Here is a 24,707-nt window from a genome sequence, read left to right on the forward strand (position 1 = left end):
CCCAAACAGGTTGATTTGTTCTCTGGCAGTCCATAAATTCACAAAACCAAACTCATTGACAGGCAGTCAATTCTGTCTCATAGAGACCCTGTTGGACAGTGTAGAACTGCCCGTGTGAGTTTCTGAGACTAGAAATTTTAACGGCAATAGAATGTTCCATCTTTCTCTCACAAAGCAGCTGGTACTGTTGAATTTCTGGCCTTCCCACCAGGTTTCTTGGAAGCCCATGGTATGTGTTCAATATTCCATATTGATATATCAATCAGATGCATCAATTCTTCTCTACCCTTCCTTATCTAGCATCCAGATGCATGTGAGATAGTGAAGTGCCATGTGTTGGGTCAGGAGCACCTTCATCCTCAAAATGACATCTTTAACCATGTAAAAATCCCCCACATTAAAATAGCCACTTTAAAACAATGTGTGCTTCGCTGTACCCGTCAAAAAACTTAGTCATTTCTACTAGGAATCATTGTTAATTTTAGTCAGGTTTTATTTTGCTTACTAATTGTGGGTGCCTACAGGAGAGGTGCCATGTCTTTTACATGTTATTGGATACTCAACCCCCTAATAATGACAGTTTCATAATAAATATTCAAAAGAATTATTGAATAAACAGATAGATGAATGGATGGAAGAAGGATGGATGGATAGATGGATGGATGGATGGATGGATGGATAGATGGATGGATGGATAATCAGTTTTCCAACTGCTTCTCAGAAACCTCACTCATTTTTAATGAAGCAGGCTAGGAGGTGTTCAGGTGGTAACCATTACAGATAATATCCCACAAATAATATGACTTAAGGGTAAACAAAAAAAACAGCCAAATGCAATTGTTACTGGTGGAATCAAGAGAGTCACTGAAAACAACTTAATTTTAAAAGAATCTGTAGGTATTTTAAAAGTATGGTTGTGAATCTAAAACTGAAAGCAATGCCTAGAATTAACACAAGCATAAATAAGGAAGGTAAGGGAAAATTTGGGGAAAGACCCCTTATGGTTTCTGCCAGTCTTGTTCTTCCATGAAGTTGTTGTAGACTTTGGGGAAGGTGACGAGAGTAAAGTGGTTCTGAAGATAAGGCCTTTAGCATATAAATCGCTCGTCTTGTTCCTAAGTCTCCTCTGGCTATTCTCATTCCTCGTTGTTTCTTGGTCTTCCTATTAGACTGAAGGGTCCTCTATGATGCTCACACTGCAAGGAGCCCAGATGCTACAGATGCTGGAGAATTCCTGGAGGAAGAACCTTCCTGAATCCTTAAAGGTGAGAGTGGGAAATCCTAAAGGAAGCAAGAAATAACATTCAATTGCTAATGGAGAGGTTGGTGGCTTGAGTCCACCAACTGCTCCATGATAGAAAGATTCAGCAGTCTGATGCTATGCTGCACCTTGGTTGAATCATCCCTTCCTCATAACCATTCTGTGGGAGGATATCCAATTGTCTACAGATGGGCTTTGGGTCTCCACTACAAAACGCCTGATTCATATCAATATAGCTGTTTGTTTTGGATGTTTTGATATCCGGTACTTGATCTTGTTGACACCTCATGATCACACAGGCTGGTGCGCTTCTTCCATGTGGGCTTATTTGCTTCCCTGCTGGATGGCTGCTTGCTTAACTTCAAGCCTTTAAAAACCCAGATGCTCTATCTTTTGAAAACTGGATACCATTCTCTCTCTTCACCACATGTGCTTAGGCACCCATTTTGTCTTCAGCGATCATGTCAGGAAGGGGAGCATCAAAGAGTGCCCGGTTATTAGGATGAACTGTTCTTGTATTAAAGGCCTTGCGTAGAGGTCCAAAGTCCATCTGCTATCTTAATACTTAGCATAAAAATGTGTGCATTGGTCTCTGTCCCTTTCATTATAAATTAATATGTTTACATAGATACAGGCCTATGACTGTACCTCTATAAATAGATTTTGCCTCCTATTTCTTCTATTTCCTTTCACCTTCTTTCTATCCCACTATCATGCTCACCCTCCATTCAGCTGTCAGTAGTTAATTCTCAGATACATTGCACTTGATTAAACCCCACCAGGCATTATATACCCTCCTCGCCGTCAATTTTAGATCTCTTGTTGTTCCCTTATCCCTAAGTTTGTTGGTTCCCCACTCCCCCCCCCCCCCCCCCAAGCTGCCTGTCCTGTTGTTTTCTCCTAGGGATTGTTCGCCCTGACTATCTTATGTAGGTAGACATTGGTAAAAAAACAAAACAAAAAACAAGCAAACAAGAACAAAAAAATTAAAGAAACAGTATGTAGTTCCAGGTCTGTCTGCTGGCCCTTATGTATGTTTTACAATCCAGTCTGATGAGGTGATAAGCCCTGTCCCCCAAGTCAGATGCCTATTTCCCAGATTCCTGGGGGGCTTGGTTACATTGTTCCCCTTGCGGCTGTGTTGCAGTCCCTTTGTATGTCATTCCACTGTGCATCAAACAGACCAAGCATACTTTTCTCACAGCGTCTCCAGTGCTATCCTCCATAGCACCATAGGTCAGTGAGGGAACTTCGTGTCTTGTGGTGGAGCTGGTCCAATGGTCCTCTCTTTGCATTGACTGCTCTGGGTGGGGATGATGGCCCTGGGGCTTGGTGGATCATGATGAGGTCCACTCTCTCTCTATCTCCCTCTTCGTCCACTGCAATGTGGTCAGGCAGACCCGCCTCTCTCCCTGTGCTATATCTTCAGTGCTGTCTTCTGTATTGCTTTATTCTGGGGAGCGGGATCAACATTCTGAACCTCTTATCTATGCAGATGTTACTTAACTAGGCACACTTTCTAAACACTTGAATACATAACAGCACTATATTCTAAGATAAACACAAGCACATGTAGGGTTCAAAAGAATCTTAAAGAACTGAGTTATCTCACACTGCTTTCAGCTGCAAGGTCATAAAGAACTGAGTTACTTTGCAATGCTTTTATCTGCTAGGTAAATAGAGACACAGGGGACTAATTAGTCACCCATCAATAAACACCTGGACCAGCAAACCTCCTATATACTTTGCCAAGCTGTGCAGTGCAATTCTCATATTTAAATAATGTTACTCCTGCTAAGGACAGAAATCTATAATTAGTCTGGTTAAGAGATAACCAAGACCTTTTCACTTGCACTTTAGCTTTCTGACAACCTTGTGCAGATTCCACACACAGATAAAGGTTATAACCCAAGTACAGTTCAAGGCACATTCTTTCGTGTTGAGAAAGTCACTCTATTTCTATCTTCCCGTGGTCCTGGAGTTCAAGGAGTATCACTGGTGGAAACCACAGGTCCCGGCAAATGCTGTTTAGTAGTTTGTATGAGGACTGTGAGCCCAGTAGGAGGGATCAGCACTTACTTTAGATGAAAGAACAAGCACCGCTGGTTCGGCCAGAGGTGCATCCAGGAGTCTCAGGAGACAGTATCTCCTGGTTGGACTGTCCTGGCTGGAACCTCTGGAGACAACTGCTTAAGGGGGACACATCAAAGAGAAATGTATACATTTCTGTTGAAATACAAACATAACTTTTTCCTTTGTTGAGCAAAGGGTTTAGTATTTAATTATTATTATTACAATGCTTTTCTTATTTCTAAGTGCACATTGGTTCCTCCCACAGGATCACCTGTTCTGAGCCTGAACTCTTACTGTCTTGGGTTTTAATGGCTTCTGCAGGGTCTGATTGCTTCCTTTAAGGCCACCACTACAGTGCAGGCTACAGCCTTTTTGTTTGTTTCTCCAGCATTATTAACCCTTTGAGCAATTTCTATGATTTCTGATTTTATAATTTTTTAATCAGTTTCTATTTCCTTTCATGTCCCACCCCTGCGGATGCTCAACACAGCTTTACGGGCCTCCTGGAGAATACAACTGTGACCCTTTGACGTGAAATAGCACAACCATTATTTGCTGGCAGTCATTTCATGTGGGCAATACGTTTAGAAAAAGACAAACAAGCCAGGGACATTGCCGGAGTTCGGCAGAGCAGGGCGCCAAAATCTGCTGATGCTTTCTGCTCTTTACAGGTGAGAGCAGGCAGTCAGCATCTGGGGCTGCTATTTGTCTCCTGGCACAAGAGAAGTAGGGTGGCTGATGCCTGTGGGATTAGGGACAGAATCCACAGCAAACAGATTCAGGCAAAGCAGCTGGTCTTTGTCCAAGTAGCCGCAGGAGACAAGCAGGTCTTGGAGCCACCACAGAGAATTTTTCATTTCGCAAGGAGAGTCTGGAGCAGAGGGGGACTCAGGAGTGTGACATAGAACCTCCTGAGCGGTCAAGTGCAGAGAGAGCATTTTGCAGTGGCACGAAGCTATTGTACAGAAAGTTAAAGACATTGAGCAGCCAAAAAGTGTGACCCAAAAGATAACATGAGATTTAACCAAAGATGAAAGAGACTGCATTCCACAAGGAAGGAGAAGACAAACCCATTACTGATCAGTTATTTGAGCTAATTTTTAACCCTCTCAGTTCTATGCAGACAAATAGCAGGGACTTCCACTTAATATGAAACCATTCAGATTCTCACCTGACCTGCGGATCAGAGCTTTAATGAGATGCAAACACACACACTTATGTGAGTGTGTGCTAATTAAAAACCAATAATTCCCTTCTGAATATAACAAAATATAAACAGCCAGTTGCGGGGGGCGGGGGGGAAGGAAAGTAAAACTCCTTAACAAGGAGAGTCGAGATACCAGGAGAATTAGGAGGGTGGGTGGAGAAAGGACAAAGGGGGAACCGAGCACAAGGATCTATCAAGAACCCCTTCCCAGGGGGATGAATAATAGAAACGCAGGTGAGGTGCGACGGTCAATGATGTAATATATGGAAAAAATAATCTATAATTTATCATGGGCTCATAAGGGAGGGGGAAAATGGGGAGTGGATATCAGGGGATTAAGTGGGAAGAGAATGCTGGAAAAATGATGATGGCAACATATGTGCAAATGTGCTTGACACGCTGGAGGAACAAATGTTTTGTGATAAGAGAGGTTAAGAGCCCCCAATAAAAGTTTTTTAAGCACAATAAAGTATTACTTTTTTTAAAAAGAAAAAAAAATTCTTTTCTGGCCAGAAGTTACGAAGCGCTTCTTGGAAGCAACGGTTAATACCCATTCAAAGACTTGTTGGACTTCTCAAACCTCCGGGTGAAACGGTTTCAAGTCCTTCAACAAAGACACAGCGTTCGACAGGTTGTGTGTTTGAACAGCACTACAAGCAGGGAAAACCTTAGAAAGACAGAAGGCCCTCAGAGGCCACCTGGAAAGGAGAGTAAAAAAATTAAACCGGGAGAACTGAAAGCCAAACCAGACCCTTTTCTGTCTCGGTGGCTTAAAATTGTTATTTATTTTTACAATAAAAACAAAAGCACACACACAAATATACCTTCTAATGAATTACACTTTTGCAAAATGGCCTGGCAGATTAGATTCAGATTCTTTCTATCTGTCCAAATCCCAGGTGTGTGGATAAAATCACTCCATGTTCTTAAAAAAAATATCGCAAAGGTTTTAAATTTATAAAACAAAAAAATGTTTGCTCCTGATTGATTGAAAGTCATTAAATTTTAGCCAACAATTTATACCTGCCAATAAAAAGCACAAAAATAACAACCAAAATAAGTATTTGTTTGCTTGTTTGTCCAGATGTCCAGTCAGTCAGGTCTGTGACTGTGAGGCTGACAGCTGCAACCCAGTCACTGGGAGGGAGAACAGGAGAAAAGAAAAGAAAAGAAAATAGATAGATAGCTAGATAGATAGACCAGAGCTGTGGGAGAAGCATAAAGACATTTACAGACAGAGAGGAAAATATTTCAACTTGTCAAGTTCCACAAGGTGACAAACAGCCATGTCTTGCCAAACCAGAGTACCATACGTGTTAAGTAACTGTCTGAAAAGAGTAGCGGCCATGTTAACGAAACACCAAACTTGTTCTCAATTCTGCAAGCTACCCAACCTGTTACCAATTCAGCAAGGCAGCGAACTTATTAAGAGAAGGGCTGAAAAGGCACGCCCCCAGCTTAACAAATTACTGGAATTCTCAGCCAATGTCCTGGGGAGAAGCACTGGGAAGGATTCAGACCTTGTTTTGTTCCCTTCCCAAGTCAAACCAGAAGATCAGTCCCACAGTCAAACTTACCTCCAGAGGAACAGGGGACTCAGGCCAAATTCCAATATCCCAGCATCCCAGGCCGCCACTCAACTGCGAAGGTAGGAGTTTGGGGTCCTGGAGAAAGCAGGGGTGCCTCCCTAGAGGTCCCACACTTTCAGGAGCAGCTTTCCTGCTCAGGGAACCAAAACATTGGGGATTCAATTAAGCGACAGCCACTAGAATGTCTTGACATGTAGAATAGACTTTATTAAGCTCACTGGGCTACCGAGAAACTAAAGATGTCTGACTGGAAGGTAGCCCTCAGTAGACTTCTCAAGTTCACTCTTTAAGCTCCATCTTTAACTTTAAGTTCCATCTTTAAGGCTGAAAAACTCATTTATCACCAAGCATGAACAGAAGCAGAAAGCAAAATAAATGGATTAATTGTAACTTCATGAAGAGTAAGCATCCATTATAAGGCACATTCCTTATCATAAGAGAAAGTTTACCAAAATTGACTATAACATCTTGGTTATCATAAGATTAACTACACCGTATAGATTACAACATCAAAAGGAACAACATTGAAAACGTATCAAAACAAACGATATATTGAAGAATAGTTGAAACTACTTGTAGTGGCCAGAGTCTGGGAACATGGAGCACATTCTAAATGAATCACCAACACAGACTTTCCCATAAGACGAGGGAGAACAGGCAGGTCAACTGACAGTCAACTTTCTGAGATGAGAGGGAGGAACGGCAAGTCCCTTAGCAGCTAACAAAACTGGAGCTTCTTTGGCTGCTCTGCCTCACCTATAGCACAGAGTAGGCGTGTCCTCCTGGATTCCAAGAATTTTATCATTGCGGGAACTGGCAGCCTCATCTTTCACCTGGAGAATTAGAACAGAGGGCATTGTGGGTAATAGTGTGTTGCCCACTGTGCCACTAGGGTTCTCTTTAGCACCTGCCTTTCTCCCTGTATGACTTGGCCCAGCTGTGAATAGTTGCCCAATTTAGTGTTCCAGACCTGATAAAGTGTCAAAAAGCAAAGATGTTACTTGGAGGACTAAGGTGAATCTGACCAAGCTGTGGTATTTTCAATGGTGTTATATACATATAAAAACTGGGCAATGAATAAGGAAGATAGAAGAAGAATTGGTGCCTTTAAATTAAGGTGTTGGCAAAGAATATTGAATTTACCATGGACTGGCAGAAAAAAAATTTTTAAGATGAAGGATGTTTTTTTTAACTTCACCTGTATGCAGAAATATTCTACTTCAAACCTTTGTTCATTTGGGCAGTCCCACTTGCCTTCTCATACCTGATCACCTTGCTGATTTATCTACGTACACACCTTTATTTTATGGTTAAGACTGTGATTGTAGGATTGTGTGGGCACAGAAATCACTTCCAGGTGTCGTTTGGTTCTATTTATCCTACTTTCGTTCACTGAGTTTATTCTAAAGGTTGGGGTGGGGGCGCAGGGGCATCAATCCTTTAGTCTCAGCAAACAGATAGCTTTCTTTACTTAGATGTTAGGGGAAAACAGTTCTCCTTTTCTGCATAAAACCTGAACAGCTGCTCTAGATTGTGTCTGTTGCCAGGACCTAGGAAAGGGGAGGAGAGGAAAGGGGCAATGCTACCACAGTGGTATCCTCCTCCCAGCTCCTTCCCTGCGGGTTTCACAAGGCAGAGTTGCTGAGTAACCAATAGCAGGCTTTTTGACAGTCCCAGGCAGATTGGCTGTGGGCACATGCTCCGTTTCTCAACATGACAGAGTCAACTTCCTGATCGGGATGTAAGAAGGGGAGCTTGATCCCACACTCAGTTGGCTGAGAACTGAGTACACCACGGGGTCAGAGAGGAACGTCTTCTCGGATAGACTGCTGCTGCTTGTCCTTTCTGCTAAGAGGACATCTTTGCAGGTGAGGGGAAAATCTCACAATGCAGCATCGAGCCAAGACTCTCTTCTACTTTTCCTTCCACACTGAGGCAGTTTCATCAAAATGCTCTCGTTGGGTGCACATGAGAAATGTCTGAGGGAAGTTATGGGGAGGATCCTCTTTGGGGAAATGAAAGTAGTTAACTTGAGACATCTGATTTGATTATCTTCTGTGCTTGGTCATAGGCTCCATCTGTATGTAAGATATTATTGATTAAATAAAGGAAGGTAGTTTGTTGTTTTTTACTTGATTGCATAAATAATGGAGAGGCTTGGGAGGTCACTGGTGGTAGGCAGGTAGGAGAAACATCTAACAGTCTCTGGAATGGAGTATCATCTTCCAGGTGGCAATTATTTAGCACTTAATGTATAGATGGACCACACAAGCATCATCTTATTTCATTATCCAGTAACCATCCAAGGTAGACAGTTTGGTCCTTACACAATAATGACCAGGGAAATTCTGTGCCCTGCTTAACCTCAGAAAAGAAAGCTTCTAGCAGAGGAACTGAGGTTGATTATTCACTTAAAACTATGTAAAAAGAACTTTAATTTTAAATATCCCAAATCGAATGCTGCTACGTATTTTTGCAATTTTACCTTTGTCCTTTATAGATGTTGTTCAAATATGTGCAGAAAAATGGCTTGACCTCTAGTATTTGAAGTATTTTCAGGTTCTATCTTTTGGAAGTTGCATTTGAAATCTCTCCCACGTGTTACCACTGCCTTCATGTTAATAGAACTTAAAGTAATAGAAAAACTATGGGTCTTAATTTCTGTAAATTATCTTCACTGAGAGATATTCAGATTGTGTCCAGTGCTTAACTATCAAATAATGTTGCTATAAACTTTTAAACATGAGATACTTTTTCTCATATATTTTCCTTTGAATAAATAGCAAATGCTGGAATGTCAATGGTTTCCAAAAATGCTTCAGAAGAGTTTGCCCTTTTCAAAGCTGAGGACCCCAAAAGTGTCAGGTTTCTTGAGTGTATTTTTAGCCAGATTCGTTGGTCGCTGCCCATCAAAGGAAATATCTGGTACTAATACCCATGCCCAACACACAGATAACATATATGCTGTGCTTCAATAAATTTAAGTAAAAAAGCAAACAATGCATATTGATATCACAGATATTTCTCTAAAGAGACATCTGTGCTTTCTGCCAATCTCATCTTTTCTTAGGATTGATGAGGGGGGTTCGTCAAGGAGGGACTGGTGATGAAGCGGGTCATTATCTAGAACTGGAGGGGTGTCTCTGGCGGCAGCTGTGTTCCTTCCTTCATGTTTCCTGGCTCTGGTTCTAGGTCAAGATGTCTGCCAACATCCTCCACGTGCGGAGCTCACAGATGCTACAGCTCTTAGAGAACTCATTGAGGGCAAGCCTCCCTGAGGCCTTGAAGGTGAGAAGGGAAACTCCGTGGGAAAGATGGGGATAGTGGCTTCTGGTGGGAGGGGAAGGAACCCTGGTGGCATGGTGGCTTTTTTGTTTGACTGTTGCTCCCATAAAACGTGCAGTCATAGAATCCAGAAGAGAGGTTGGATGTTCTATAGGCGCGTGAGTTGGGGTGGAATCTGTGGCAGTGGACCTGGTCATGGTTGGCAGCAGTGAGGACAAGAAAGCAGATCCTCAGGTCATCTCTGCAGTGACCAGCATTTGCTCCTGCTGCATTTCATTTAGGTCCCACCATCTCTCTGTAAAGCACAGATAAGCCTGTGGTGTAAAAGAGGAAATTGAGGCTCAATTACAAATCTTAACCAAGAGCATATATTTACAACAACAACAACAACAAAGTGGCAATGCTACTGTCACTGAATCATTTCTGACTCATACAAACCCTATGTCAGCGTTTCTGAGGCTCTTAATCTTAACAGGAGTAAAGTGACTTATCTTTATGCCAGAGGGGTGAATTTAAGCCACCAACTTGTGGTTAGCTGGATGCTGAAAACACAGTGCCGCCGGGATCACTAATTGTTGTGTGGTGCCCGCAAGAAGTTCATTCCAACCTTATGTACAACAGAAGGCAGTGTGGCCTGGTCGTGTGCCACCCCCACCATTAATGATGCTTGAGCCCAATATTGAGGGCACTGTTTCAAACCATTTCTAAAGCCTTTCTCTGTTTAACTGCCCCGCTCTTCTACCTAAGTCCATGGCTGCAGCCGCTGTGGCAGCCCGTCACCTTGAGGCTCTTCCTCCTTTTTTCTGCCCTTCTTTTTTGGTGCCCCTCCACTTTAACACGTGTGACGTCTTTCATGGTCATCTCCACACAATATGTCCAAAGTATATAAGACAAAGCACTGCCGTCCTCCTCCTAAGGAGCACTCTGGCCAAACTTCTTTCAGAACATTCTGGTTTGTCCTTTTAGCCATCGGTGGTAGTTTCAATATTGTTTTCGGGCACCACAATTCAATCTATTCTTCTTCAGTCTTCCTTATTCATAGTCCAACTTTCCCATATTCATGACACTGTTGAAAATGCCATGGCTTGGGTCAAGTGCACCTTAGTACTCCATGTAATATTCTTTTCAACACTTTAAAGAGGTTTTGGGCAGCAGGTCGACCCAATGCCATGCCTCATTTGTTCTCTTGAAGTGCTGCTTCCATTAACATTGATTCCATTGATCCAAGTAAGACAATGTTCTTGGCACCTTCAATCTTTTCTCGTTATCATTGTGCAATATACTTTTTAATATTTCTTGTGTCAGAGTAACAAGTGAAATAGGAAATTACTATAACTCAATAAATCAAACATTGTGGGTACAGCTAAAGGAATCAATGAAAATTTTGCACCATTAAATGCTTATACTAAACAAAAACAATCGCAAACCATTGATTTAAGTTTCAATGCTAGGACATCAGCAACAAGGAGAAAATTAACCCTAAAGCCAGTAGAAATAAATTATAAAATCATAGTAGGAGTCAATGGATTTCAGAGAAGGAAAACAGTAGAAGTCGGCTAATCTAAAATTTTCCCCGTGTGGGCTCAGGAAAGCATTACTCTCTCTTCATTGAGATGTGAACAGGTTCACAGACTATGTTTAATCAGGGAAACCCTAAGCCTTGAAATCCTGATTATTTGGGAGTTCCTTTATATAGGCATGACTGACTGACTGACTCTGCAATTAATACCAATCTCCAAGTCATCTGAGATCTATGACTCAAATCCTTCATCCTAAATTGCCTTGTTTCTTTCTGGTATAGACTGTCCCTACCCTAAACCATGTTAGACTACGCAATGTTATCTAACACACACACACACACACACACACACACACACACACAGACACGCTCCTATCAGTACTAAGGGTTTCAAGATCACCTCCCATATGCCAAGAGCAAGGCCCAGGCCTCCTTTAACTCACTGCCATGGGATCAATGCTGACTCATAGAGTCCCTGTGGGATTCCAAGACTGTAACTGTTTACTGAAGTAGAAAGCCCAGTATTTCTCCTGCAGAACTGCTGGGGGTTTTGAAGTGGCTGCCAGGTGGATTGCAGCCCAATGCATAACCACTAAGCCATTTTGGGGGCAATGATAGCAAAATGTCATCTCACCTACTTTGGACCTGTTATCAGAATGACCAGATCATGTAAAAGGAGCCCTGCTAATGAAGTGTCTACTAACTTCAAGGTCAACCGTTTGAAACTACTAGTTGCTCTGTGGGAGAAAGACAGGGCTTTCTACTCCCATAAAGAGTTACACTCTCAGAAACTCATGTAGGCAGTTCTAACCTGTCCTATTGGGTCTCCTTGAGGTGACATTGAATTGATGGCAGGGAGAGACTTGGTAACGTGGAAGGTGAGACCAAAAGAGGAAGACTATCAAGCGGCTGTCTGACACTGTGATTGCAATCATGGGTTAATGATTGTAAGATGGTCGAGGACCAGACAATATTTAGTTCTGTTGTACAGACAGCTCCTAACAACAACAAAAACAATGAATTTCTAACTACACAAAATCCTTCATTATAATCATTGTTATTTAATCATTACAAATTATTTTGTAGATTTATCTTAATTAAAATTTCAAAATGCCTTATACATAGTATGTTTGGGGAAAACATGTTAAAATAGTTTAGCCCACTCTCATTGAGCCTATTTCGACTCAGAGAGACACTATGGGGGAGAATAATATTGTTCTGTGGGGTTTTCAAGACTGTAAATGTAAGGAAACAGACTGCTTCATCTTTCTGCCAAGGAGCAGCTGGTGAGGTTGAACCACTGACCTTTCAGTGGGCAGCTCAGTGCTTTCCTCACTATTCCATGAGAGCTTCTTTAAAATAGAAGGAAGCTGAAGCAAAGGAAGGAGGAAGAACGGAGTGGAGTAGACTCCTCTCTGGGGGATGGACAATGGGAAGGTGGGTGAGGGAAGATGCCGAGCAGTGTAAGATAAGATAAAATAATAATTTATAAATATTAAGGGTTCATGGGAGAGGAGGGAGGAGGGAGGGATGGGAAGGGGACAAAAGGAAAATAAGCTGATTCCAGGAACCCAAGTGGAAGGCGAAATTTTGAGAATTTTGAGAATGACAAGGGCAATGAATGTATAAGGGCACTTTACTCAATTGATGTATGTATGGATTGTGATAAGGCTTGTATGAGCCCCAATAAAATTATTTATTAAAAATAAATAAATGGAATAGAATCTATAAGGTAATTTCATTATTTAAAAAATATTTGCATTATATACATAAATGGTAAGCAAGAGAAAGTTATAACATCAAGCCCTACAAGGTTAGAGTGAAAATTATTTACTTTTATTATCTATCTGAAAATTTAGAAATACTTTTGTAACATTATCCTGGTTTAGCCAAATGTCTATTTCTACCTGAGATAATAAAGTAGAACCTGAAGACTATTTAAACTACTTGGCTGATAGAGTATCTTCCCTGGTTTCCGGTAATTAAACCTTGTTCTGATCAAACATTTTTTGGGGGGTGCTGCAGGTTTATGGGACCATATTCCACATGAACCAGGGAAACCCTTTTAAGCTAAAGGCACTAGTGGACAAATGGCCAGATTATAATGCAGTGGTCATCCGCCCGGAAGAACAGGTAAGATCCTCCATGTGGAATGCAAGTGCTTCTATGTTTCCATTTGTTGTGTGCTAGCATGTGCCTGGGAATATGACAGACCCAGGGGCTATAGGGATTAATTAAGGGGATAGGGAAAGAAGTGTTGCTCTTCAAGAAGTTCATTATGCTGAGGGAAATAAGTCAAACACTAAAAGGAAAAATATGATATGAAAACAAATATTATAGAAAGGCAGGAACATACTTTCACACCAAAAGAAAAAAAACCAACAACCATTATCCGATGGTTTCCAGGTGGCAAAGGGAAAGGAAAAGGATAATTTACTATCTCCAGTTAAGGACAAGACAATATACATTAAGAGGAATGTAAGGGGCAAAGGAATACACTAGGAGCTACAAAGACCTAAACGCAACAGCAGTAACTACTCTTATGTATACAAGCCTGCAGAAACAATAATCTGTGAATATATGCATAGATACATAATCAAGCTGAACAGGTGTGGGGAGGAGAATGGGATTCATGAACATCTACAGATTTGACCAAAGATATTTCTACATGTGCATTTACCTGCAATGCCAACATATCCAAGAATGTACGAGGACACACAGGAGACAGAGTTAGGAAAACTTCTTAGCAAGAGGCAATACCTTCAGGGACTGAGACAATGGGCCTGGGTGCTCAGGACCATAGGCTCAGGGGACATCATGTCACTTGGCATAACCTAAGTCACCAAGGCAATGTTACTGCTTTGAGAATAGCAACTGGTGGTGGCCAACCGTGCCCTCATTGGCTCCTTAGGTGGGCCTGGAACCCTCTCCAGGCAGAGGGCAGGTGCCGGCCTGGCTGCCTCTTAGTCTATCGCTTTGCTCTCTTGTTCCTTCTTGTTCCTTTGTTTTCATTTTTAGTTTATGCTGATCGCCGCCCCCCCCCCCCCCGGCTTTGTGGATAAATCACCCTTTGGAAAGAGAAAAATAAAACATTTATTTTTGAATGGAGAGATGGCAAGAAGTACATTAAAGAGCTCATGAGTGCCAACTAAAGAGCCATTATTAGTCTGTCCCATTCTGGAGCACAGAAAAGTGAAGGAAATTGAAGACAAGTGAAAACAAATAGTCTAATAGACGAATGGAGCACATGAGCATCAGCTTCTAAGGTCCTGGGCCCAGAACTAGAAGATTGCTGGCTACTACAGTCAACAGCTCTGGAAGGGATCACATTAGGTGGCCCTGGATATTCTGGGAGAAACTTGGGGAACAAACCCCAGAATCATAAAGTTACAGGGCTTTGGGGTTAGATTGAGGCTGTGGAACCCCCAGACTAAAATTCTTGGTCACCCTTCAGTTCTGGAACTGAATTAATCCCCAAGATTCCATTTCAGCCCCACTATTGACAGTCAATAAACTGTATAATAACATTAGAGGGTAACATACTCTTCAGAATCGCCAACCATTTGAGACAAAAAGGACAGCGTTTGCCAAATGATAAAGTCCAAAAGGCAAGAATGAGTTGCAAAGTAGGGAAAGGAATAGTAAACAGAGCAAGGAACTGAGCAAAGTGGGGATTTCAATCAATGATATGAAACAAAATGTGCATGAACTAACGAATGAAAAACTGATTTGTTCTGTAAACCTTGGACCAAGTCACAGTGTTAGTTTGTTAAAAGCCCGCAGCTTAAAGAAGATATGCAAACAAGTTACAACATACTGTAACATATGTAGAACAGAAAGTGTGAAAGATAAGAATTAGCCCTCAAAATAATAATCATAATAAAAGAATTATCCCAGGCGAAAGCCAATGAAAAGTGCATGTGATGAGGGTTACATGAGACGATTAGACAAATTTTGGTGGAAATATTAGAATTTGGTTCTGTAGTTAAATACTGAAAAGGAAAAGAGCCTTTTAAGAAGAGAATATAAAGAGAACTGTTATTGCTGAAGGTATGGGTACAATAGATAATTATGTGAAGAAATCATAAGGTGCCTCGCTATGAGAGAAAAATAGGTCTGCAAGCTTAATGATTTGTGTCAAAATAAGCAACTAAGTGAAGTGTCAGAAGGAGCACACCAGCCCATAAGATGATAAATAATACAACCTGAGAACAGAGGATAGGTTTGTATTAGAGCTTAAATTCTGAGCACCCAGTTTGCAGAAGGCTGTGCACACAAAGAAAGCCCAATTCCATTGCAGGGTCCCCTCAGGGATTATGCCTCTGTTGAATTCCATCAGACCCTTGACCAGAGATGTGAATATCTTGTACTCAGACCACGTGCAATCTAAAGTGTATTACTGAAGATTTAGGTTAAAGTGTAACATATTATCATGTGTTTTCCCTTTTGAAGTATTTTGAGTTGTTTTAGTTTCTATTATCTTTTACTTTCTCTTTGATTGAGGTTTTCCTGTGTTTTATTTTGTTGTTTTTGTGGGGTGGGTGGTGTTTGTATGATTTTTTTATATGGCATCCAGGTTAGGTAAATCTATAGTGGCAGTAATTAGATTAAAAGTTCCATAGAGTTAAGGCAGGGGAGCTTAAAGGGTAATAGAGAGTTAACAATAATGAGTACAAAAATGAAAAGAAAAATCTAAAATTGTATGTGGTGATGATCCCCCAATACATTTTAGTATATTTAAACCATTAAATTATCGATACATGAATTATATGTCAATAAAACTAATTATTAAATATTTATTCATACATGTATCAAAAGAACAATTATCTGAAGGATGATGACAACGAACAAAATTAAGAAGTTAGAATTTCTATCTGCATTTTAGATGATTATCTAGATTATTAAAACAAAATTGTTTCTTGTGCCGGACAATATCATGCCCTTTTGAAGGACAGAAATCGCTGTGAGGGTGTTAATCCTCAAGAAACTCAGCCTAGGGAAGCACAGAGAGACACAGACTAAGTATAGCATGGTGGGAAAGTGTGCAAGACCCTAAGAACATACAAGACACACAAGGGTCACTGCCAAGGAAATATGCAAAACTACAGACTTTGGGAGATGCGGAAAAAAATACCTGAAAGTCTTCTTGGTAGATGTTTCATCAAAACTGCAGTTTGACGATAAATTGACTTTTAAATGGCTTACAGTAGCAGGAAGTACATCCTTAGCAGAGGAATAAAACTCAAAATGCCTAAAAGTGTGAAAGAAACTATTAAAGAAAAGGTAAAGTGCAAACCACAATGCTTGCATTGTGTTTGGACCATATGTTCAGGACCAAGGTTTTTTAAATCACCTAAATTAAATCATTAGTATATTTGAAATACAAGATGTAAAGTAAAAATCTATATACGCTAACAGCTATAGCACCATTTTGCAAAGTTGTTAAAAATAAATCAATATACTGTTTTTAAAGAACAAATGCTAAGGATAGAGATTTTATTTACTGGTTAAAAGCAAACATTTAACTAGTTTAAAATCTAATTTTTCAAACAGAGATCATCATTGTTGTTACTGCTGAGTCATGAGTGCATTTCTTTACTATATTTTCTAGTCATAATAACATTTTAGTGACTGGCTGCTCCCTGGTGCTTTCCTTCTTCAAATAATTCTAGTTCTGGCGTGGCAACTTTGAAACGGTCCTTGGGAACAAGTCTGGCTTTTAATTTTGGTGGGAATGTGCAATGAAAAAAATCAACATTGTATTGTCATTTTTCATTTTAACACAAGTCTTCATTTCATTCAATTTCATCACAGCTGTATTAAGATTTACTATAAGATTAGTTGTATCAATTTCAGTTCATTGGTTCCTAATTCATTTTTCCAAACTCTTTGAAACAGAGTAAGATTTACTCTTGTAACCAAAATTTCCTTATCAATAATTTTTTACAATCTTTAGGATCATGGTATTGTAAATAAAGCTTTATAAACCAGTATGGCTTTGTTTGATTTGAAAGTAAATAGTAATATATAAGTATCTTGTTCAACAAATTTTATTTGTAATAAAAAATCAATTGAAGCCCTGCCTTAATCTTATGCAGTAAAAAAGATAGACATAATGAGAATGTAGTAAAATAATCAAAATTTAGTATATGAAATCAGACTGTATAATTGAATATTAAACACTAGTATTGCAATTATTGGGTATAAACAAATTTATTTATTTGCCTTGGTCCGACAAAACAGGACATGACAGATAACTTTGATCACTACACCAACACTTACCAAATCTATTCCAAGGATCCCAAGAACTGCCAGGAATTCCTTGGCATTTCAGAAGTCATCAACTGGAAACAGCATTTGCAGATTCAAAGTAAGGAGATTGAGATGTGTGTTGGCTGCTGGGACCTCGTGGTTGCATCTGTAGGGTCTCTTTTAACCCAACCCCTTTCCCTTAAAACGGAGGTTCTCAATCTTCCTAGTGCCGTGAAGTTTTCATATAGTTTCTCATGTTGTGCTGACCCCCACCCATAAAAGGATTTTCATTGCTACTTCATAACTGTAATGTTGCTATTTTTATGAAGTGGTCAACACCTATGAAAGGGTCACGACCCACAGGTTGAGAACCCCTGCTCTAAAAGGGTTTCCTCCTTCCGTCAAATCCTCGCTCAGCCTGATATCCATTTCTTAAATCATCCATCACTACCTCCTGAGTGGATAACGTAAAGTCTGTCAATTAAGGGGTTGATGAAAGAAACTATGAGCTGTATACTTTCTTGGTAGCTGCAGGCTCATGACGTAATTTACACAGACATCCCAGATCTCTTTGGGGGGTTGCATGTGGAAGAGGAGATTCCCTGTTGGCCTCCTGTGCCTGGAACAAAAGTGTTAGCTACTGTGGCACAAAGCAATTCGATGCCAGCAAAGATGACTGCTGGGGCTACAAACATGCCCGCAGAGTCCAGCTCCCCACGGAGGCCCCCTTACCCTGCTCCTTTCTTGTGTGATCTTCAACAAGTGTCTTACGTGTAACTTTGTTTCCTCCTATATAAATGTGAGAATCATGAAAAGACTTGAAAATATAGAGACCCGATCAGGATGGATTAAAGGAGATGCTAATGGTGTATAAAGTTGTCTGCTATTTTTTAAAGATAGCTTGTTTCTCTTGATTTTACAACAATTTCGTCGAGCTTTCCATTGTTATCTTGGGGTTTCCAGAAGAGAAAACGTGCTCAGTGTACAGTAACTCAGCCATGGTCACAAAGGTAACGACACTTGCCACATTGGGAGCAAGATTTCTGACTCTAAATTCTATAGGCTTCTGTGGAACACCTTCTGGGAGAATGGGCAATCACAGCTCTCTTCCCTTGCATGCTTTCTAGGTTCCCAGGCCAGTCTGGATGAAGTGATACAAAATCTTGCATCCACTAAATCCGTTAAGGTCAAGAGAACACAGTGCCTTCTTTACATGATGCCTGAAAGCATGAAGACCTTGGTTCCCTCGCTGCTGCAGGCAAAAAACGTAGCTCCAGATACGAGGAGAGCCAAGCCCATGTGAGTATGATCAAAGGCACGCAGATCTCTCTCGACACAAGCAGCCTCTCCACTTCTCATCCGGCTTTGACTCTGATCTCCCTTCAACTCATGGCCCGCACAGGGAATGGGGTGGTCTCTGCATTGCCTGATGTGGATTTTCTTGTTGACCTGCTTATAAAACCCCGGTGCCTCTCGACTCGCCTTCTATAACATCCCGATTCCATGCTTTGAGAGCCCATGATGACTAGAGACCCAGCACCACTGGGCCTCCTCTAATCTGCCTTTCTCATGCAACTCTGAAAGCTCTGCCTTCTGTTACTAGATCCCTGTGAAACTCCATCATGCCTTAAGACTTTCAAACAGAACTTGCTCTCCTGACTGTGATGCCTTGTCGCTGATAGAAACTCAATGGACCCTTGCTGTTCAGACTTTCCCATAACGTTCTTCGACATGTCTTCTTAAAGCACACTCTGTGAAGGTACCACTTTCCAGAACTCTTGATTACCTGACCCAGTTTTATTTCCTTAATGGCATTTATCATGATCAGACACCAATGATTTCTATATTTATCTACTTCTGTGCTGTTTGTAATCTTCTCTTGGATATTGCAAACCCATGTTAGGAGAAAACCTCTACTTGTTGATAGATCCCCAATATACTGATCTATTGCTTTATCCTCAATGGATACAATAGTGTGTCCAGCACATAGCAAGTGTTTAATGAGATTGTGCTGAGTGAATTCACTTCACAGAACAAAATATTTCCAACTGAGATTTTAATTCACTTGTACGGATCCCAATAGCTTTGAATGACTTCCAGCCTAAAGCTTCATACAACTAAGAATTGGTGGTGGCATTTGATTTAGATGTGCTCAATACCGGGAACCTCTCAGACATATGGTTTGAAGAGCTTTATTCACTTACATATTTGCAGCATGAATGGCAGTATGCAGCTATAAACACAGTAGGTTTTCTGTTAGCCTGTAACACAGCGTAGAAAGTATTGTTTCCATTATCCTGGCATAAAGGAGGTGCAGGTGATAAAGCAGCTTGTTCAAGTTCACATGGAGGGTTATTAGCATAAATGGAGGTTAAGTCTAGATCATTGTTTCCCAAAGTGGGTGGGTGTTGCCATTAATTGGCAGCACTATAATGATCTTGAGTGGATGCAGAATAATATAGGAAGACATTTTTAGCTGCCAGGGGCACAGTGACTAATTTTTTCTCCCCCTGAAAATGGGAAGGTAGGCCAGATTAATTCGGGAACCCAAAAACTATTAGCCAAAGTCAAGGCTGCAGAAACAGATGGAATAACAACTGAAATGGTACAACACACTAATGAAGCACTGGAAGCACTCACTTGTCTATGCCAGGAAATTTGGGAAACAGCTGTTGGTCAACTGATCCAGGAAGATCCATTTTTGTGCCCATTCCAAAGAAAGGTGACCCAAGGTTGAAAATGCTGAAACTAAGGAACAAGGTCACTGGTAGAGCATGCAAGTAAAGTCTAGCTGAAAATCATCCAACAATAGCTACAGCCATATAGTCACAGGGAACTTGAGGTTCAGGCCAGATTCAAAAGAGGATGTGGAAGAAGGGATATATTGTTAATGCTGGATGGATCTTGAGTCAAAGTGGAGACTACCAGAAAGATATTTTATTGATTATGCCAAAGTATTTGACTGTGTGGACCATAATACACTATGGATAATCTTGACAAGAATGGGAATTTCTGACAGGGATCAAGAGGCAGTTGTGCAAACAGAGCAAGGGGATGCTACATAGTGCAAAACCAGGAAAGGTGTGTGTCGAAGGTGGTAACCTCTCACCACACTTATTCAATCTGTATGCTGAAAAAATCATCAGAGAAGCTGGCTTCTATGAAGAAGAATTTGGCCTCAGCATTGGAGGAAGACTTATTAACAACCTGAGATATGCAGATGACACAAGCTTGTCTGCTAAAAATGAAGAGAACTTAAAGCACTTTCTGATGCAGATCACGGTTTGCAGCCCTTAGTATGGATTACATGTCAATATAAAGAAAATAAGGTTGGTGGTTTCGATGGTTTTGTCTTGCTTAGATCCACAATCAATGCTATTGGAAGCAGCAGTCAAGAAATCAAAAAACAAATTGCATTAGGTAAATCTTGTGCACAAACCCTGTTTTAGAGTTTTTAAAAGCAAGGGTGTTACTTTAAAGACTAAGGTGTGCCTGACCCAAGCCCTGGCATTTTCAATTGCCTTGTATGCATGTAAAAGTTGGACATTGTGTAAGGAAGATCCTGGAAGAGCAGACACATTTGAATTGTGGTGCTGGGGAAGAATATTGCCAGTACAATGAACGGCTAAAATGACAAACCAGTGTGTCTTGGAAGATGTGTGCCAGCGTACTTCTTGGAGGCAAGGATGGAGAGACTTAGTCTTACATACATTGGGCATATCCACAGAGACCAGTCCTTGGAGAAGGACGATGTCCCTCAATGAGATGGATTGACAGAGTGGCTGTCACAGTGGGCTGAGGCAAAGGAACCCTTGTGAAGATGGCCCATGAGTTTGCAGTCTTTTGTTGTGTTGTGCATTGGGTGGTTGTGGGTCACAACTGACTCAGTGACACCTAACAACAGCATGTTGCTTAGAAACCCTATTAGCTGCTAATGGAAAGAATGGGAGTTCTAATGAACAAGTAGTTTCCAGGAGAAAAAGACCTGGCCATCTACTCTTGTAAAGACTGCAGCCTATGAAGCCCTATAGGGCAGTTCTGTCACATGGGGCATTATGAACGAGGATTAACTTCACAATGAAAAGTTGTTTAAATGCTCACTGCCATCAAGTTGATGTCAACTCCTAGAAACCTTATAGGACAGGGTAGAACTGCACCTGTGAGTTTCTAAGACTGTAACTATGAGAGTAAAAAGGGTCATCCTTTAGCCCAGAAGAGGCTGGTGATTTTGAACTTCTGACCTTGCAGTTAGCCCAATGCATAACCAATATATCACCCGGGTAATAGACAATAAAAATCACAGTATGTGCTTTGGGATGCTTGTTTGTTTTTCTGGTTGTCCACTTTCCTACCTATAAAATAGAGATGATCGCTCATGTCCAGTCTTAATTGGAGGATCACAATTACAGAGTCCTTACTGTTTGTGATTCCCAGGATGGCGCACATAGTTAAGCACTGGGCTGCTAACACAGCGGTTGGTGGTCTGTTTACCCTCAGAGGCACATTGGCAGAGGGCAGGGAGAGAGGCTGGTGATGTACTTCTGAAATCTAAACCATTGAAAACCTTGCAAAGCGCAGTTCTACCTTGACACACATGTGGTTGTGCCATGAGCTGCAGTACGTCTAAAGACAAACTGATTCAGTTTGGGGTGGGCTTTTGGAGAAACACTGCTCTGAGTCCTTGTCCTGCAACTGCTCTTGGGTTCCCTATGTCTGTTATGAGAGATGCTGTTAATATCCTTGTTGGTTTTGTTTTGTTTTGTAAATCATTTTATTGGGGGCTCATACAACACTATCCTTGTTTTATGGAAAAAGAAATGGAGGCAGTGAGACATTAAGTTACAGCACAAGATCACACCTGTAATCAGATCATGGACTTAAGCATGAGCAGCCTGTGCACCTTTTCTGCCTCTCAAGTCAATTTAGGAAAAACAAACATAATACTTCACAGTAGGCATGGCATTCTGACCTGTTCTTTTCCCTTGATCTTCCTTACAGTAATGAAGAGCTGTTTAAACTCTCGTCCCTGGACATCACCCACGCTGCCTTGGTGAATGAATCTTGGCACTTTGGTGGCAATGAGAGGAGCCAGAGATTCATTGAGCGCTGCATCCGGACCTTCCCCACCTTGTGTCTGCTGGGGCCTGAGGGGACCCCTGTGAGCTGGTCCTTGATGGACCAGACTGGAGAGCTGAGAATGGGAGCTACTGTCCCCAAGTACCGTGCACAGGGCCTCTTGTCCCATGTTATCTATTCCTATATGCAGTTTGTGCACAAACTTGGCTTCCCCGTGTATGGCCATACGGACAGAGCCAACAAATTTATACAGAAAATGAATGAAAGTATGCAGGTTGTGCTACTGCCCTGTGACTGGAGCCAGTGGAACTGTGTGCCTCTGTGACTCTGGCCCTGAGAGCAGTCCGTGTAAAGGGACCTGAGGGTGTGCCTGGAGAGAAAGAAAACATTGTAATAAGAGGTCAAGCTGGAGGATTCCCTTTGGTGGCAGTGATATATTCATATAATAAAATGTTGTTGGCAAGTTGATTCTGACTCATAGCAACAGAATGATGGCTACGTACAACAGAATTACGCCCTGATGAGCCTGGGCTAGCTTCACATTTAAGAGCCACAATTGCAGTCACTGCATTCTTGAGTGTGTTCCCTTTTTTTTTTTTTTTTGCTGACCCTTTACTTTAGCAAGAGTGACATTTCCTTTCATGTGCTGATGTCTCCTGATTCTTTATCCAAAGAATGTGAGAGCATCTCACCATCCACATATCTAAGGAGCATCCTGGCTATACTTCTTCCAAGACATTTTTTTTGTTATTCTGGCCGAACATGATATATTCAATATTCTTTGCCAATACCATAATTCACATGCATCCATTCTTTGTTGGTCTTCCTTACTCATGGTCTGGCTTTCAAATGCAAATGAACCAATTGAAAATACCAAAGCTTGGAGCAGGCACAGTGAATGGTTCCATATCTTCATTCTGGAACATTTTAGGCAGATTTGCCTAATAAGATCTCTCCTTTGATTTCTCCACTGCTGCTGCAACGATTCTAAACAATTCCATATTTCCTTGTGCTGTTCGAATGACTGCGATCTGGTCTCTGAATAGCAAATATATACTGCTCTGAATTTGAGAGTGATTACCAGGGACCTAGGGAGGGAGAAAGAAGAAATAATTGAGTCATTTCAGGTGGTGGCAAATTTAGCAATGGCTATTGGTGATGCATGTTTGAAAGGATGAGCATTTCCCAACCTAGGCTGTTTGTACACACCCAGAAGTTCCACAGGAGAAAGCGCTGGGAAACAGATCCTAAAACCTAATGCCAGTATAATCCTATGCAGCAGGTTCATGGGTCACCATGAGTCGAGATCCACTCAGCCAACAGCCAGGGTTTTTTTTAGGGGAAATAGTTACACATCACTGATATTATGGGTCTCATGAAAGATATACTTGGAAAGTTTGGCATGGTGAATATCGTGCTTATTACCTTATATATATACTCATAAGTTGACTGTAGTGTAAGCTAAGGTGTTGAATTATTACCTGGGAAACCAGAAAAACAAATCAAATCAAGTATAAGCCTAGGTGGAAAATGCAGAAGCTATTGGTGAATTTCAAGAATCCAAACAAATGAAAATAAAATTACAGAAATTTGAGACGTCAGTGGAGTAATATATTTAAATATTTATTTTAAATAAAGAGCGTATATAAAAGGACAACAGGTCATTTAACATTAGTAAACCAGCACAGTTACTTTTAAATAGGTTCAACAAAATCAATAAGGTATCAACAAGGAACTCTTAGGGGTACTATTCCCTGAGCTCAATTAGCAACCAAGCTAAAATGTAAAGAGTTAAAATCCCTCAAAACTGGATTACTCATCATCATCCCTATCCCAATGCACAGCTTCAGCTGGTGTGAGGTCATCATAGACGCTGTGCTCAGTGAGATCGCCGTCATCACCATCACTGCTGTCATTTTCATACAAAGCACAGTCTTCACTGCCATCCATAGCATTACTAATACTACATTTCTGGAAGGCACATTGCACCATGTCTTCTGGAATGTCTTCCCATGCATCTCAAACCCACTTTGCTATTAACTCTATGTCAGGCTTCATGAGATTTCCTCCTTTTTTAGTCAGGCTTGACCAGATGACATCCATTCATGCCACATCCTTCACACAGGGTCGTAAAAAGGCGTTTACAAAGATACATCCAAGGCTTCAGTACAGTTGTATGTCCACCTTGAATAACGGCCAAAGTAACTTTACTAGATTTTGCCATTTTTTAAATGTCATCCGATAGGTGGTCTCTGACTTATCCCAAACAAGTAGTGGTGGCTTTTTCTTTAAGGCTGCTTCTGGTCGTTGGTTCCATATTTCTTCCAGCCATTTTGTTTTCTGTCTTCATCCATCCAGCCTTTAACATATGCACACACAGTAATTCTTGGTGGGAAATTGATCTTTTTAGGCAAGGTCTTTTTTTAATAAAATGACAGGACACAG

The 24,707-nt window shown here is 41.0% G+C and overlaps 1 protein-coding gene across 1 annotated transcript; it reads left to right on the plus strand.

Moving 5' to 3' along the window:
• Nucleotides 1-1,184: 1,184 nt before the first annotated feature.
• On the plus strand, nucleotides 1,185-22,587 carry LOC142446310 (glycine N-acyltransferase-like). The gene is made up of 5 exons (XM_075548076.1): nucleotides 1,185-1,265; nucleotides 12,960-13,067; nucleotides 17,178-17,304; nucleotides 18,314-18,485; nucleotides 22,185-22,587. Exons 1-5 carry the CDS (start codon nucleotides 1,185-1,187, stop codon nucleotides 22,585-22,587), a joined length of 891 nt encoding a protein of 296 aa, XP_075404191.1.
• The last annotated feature ends 2,120 nt before the right edge of the window (nucleotides 22,588-24,707 follow it).

This window comes from Tenrec ecaudatus, chromosome 4 (genome assembly GCF_050624435.1).
Source record: "Tenrec ecaudatus isolate mTenEca1 chromosome 4, mTenEca1.hap1, whole genome shotgun sequence".
NCBI classification, from domain to species: Eukaryota; Metazoa; Chordata; class Mammalia; order Afrosoricida; family Tenrecidae; genus Tenrec; species Tenrec ecaudatus.

What these genes read in the sequence shown, in the direction of transcription:
- LOC142446310 (XM_075548076.1), top strand. Translation starts at nt 1,185, where the DNA reads ATGATGCTCACACTGCAAGGAGCCCAGATGCTACAGATGCTGGAGAAT. An exon ending in ACCTTCCTGAATCCTTAAAG is followed by an intron (nt 1,266 to 12,959) that starts GTGAGAGTGGGA and finishes GGGGTGCTGCAG; the next exon opens with GTTTATGGGACCATATTCCA. An exon ending in ACAGCATTTGCAGATTCAAA is followed by an intron (nt 17,305 to 18,313) that starts GTAAGGAGATTG and finishes CATGCTTTCTAG; the next exon opens with GTTCCCAGGCCAGTCTGGAT.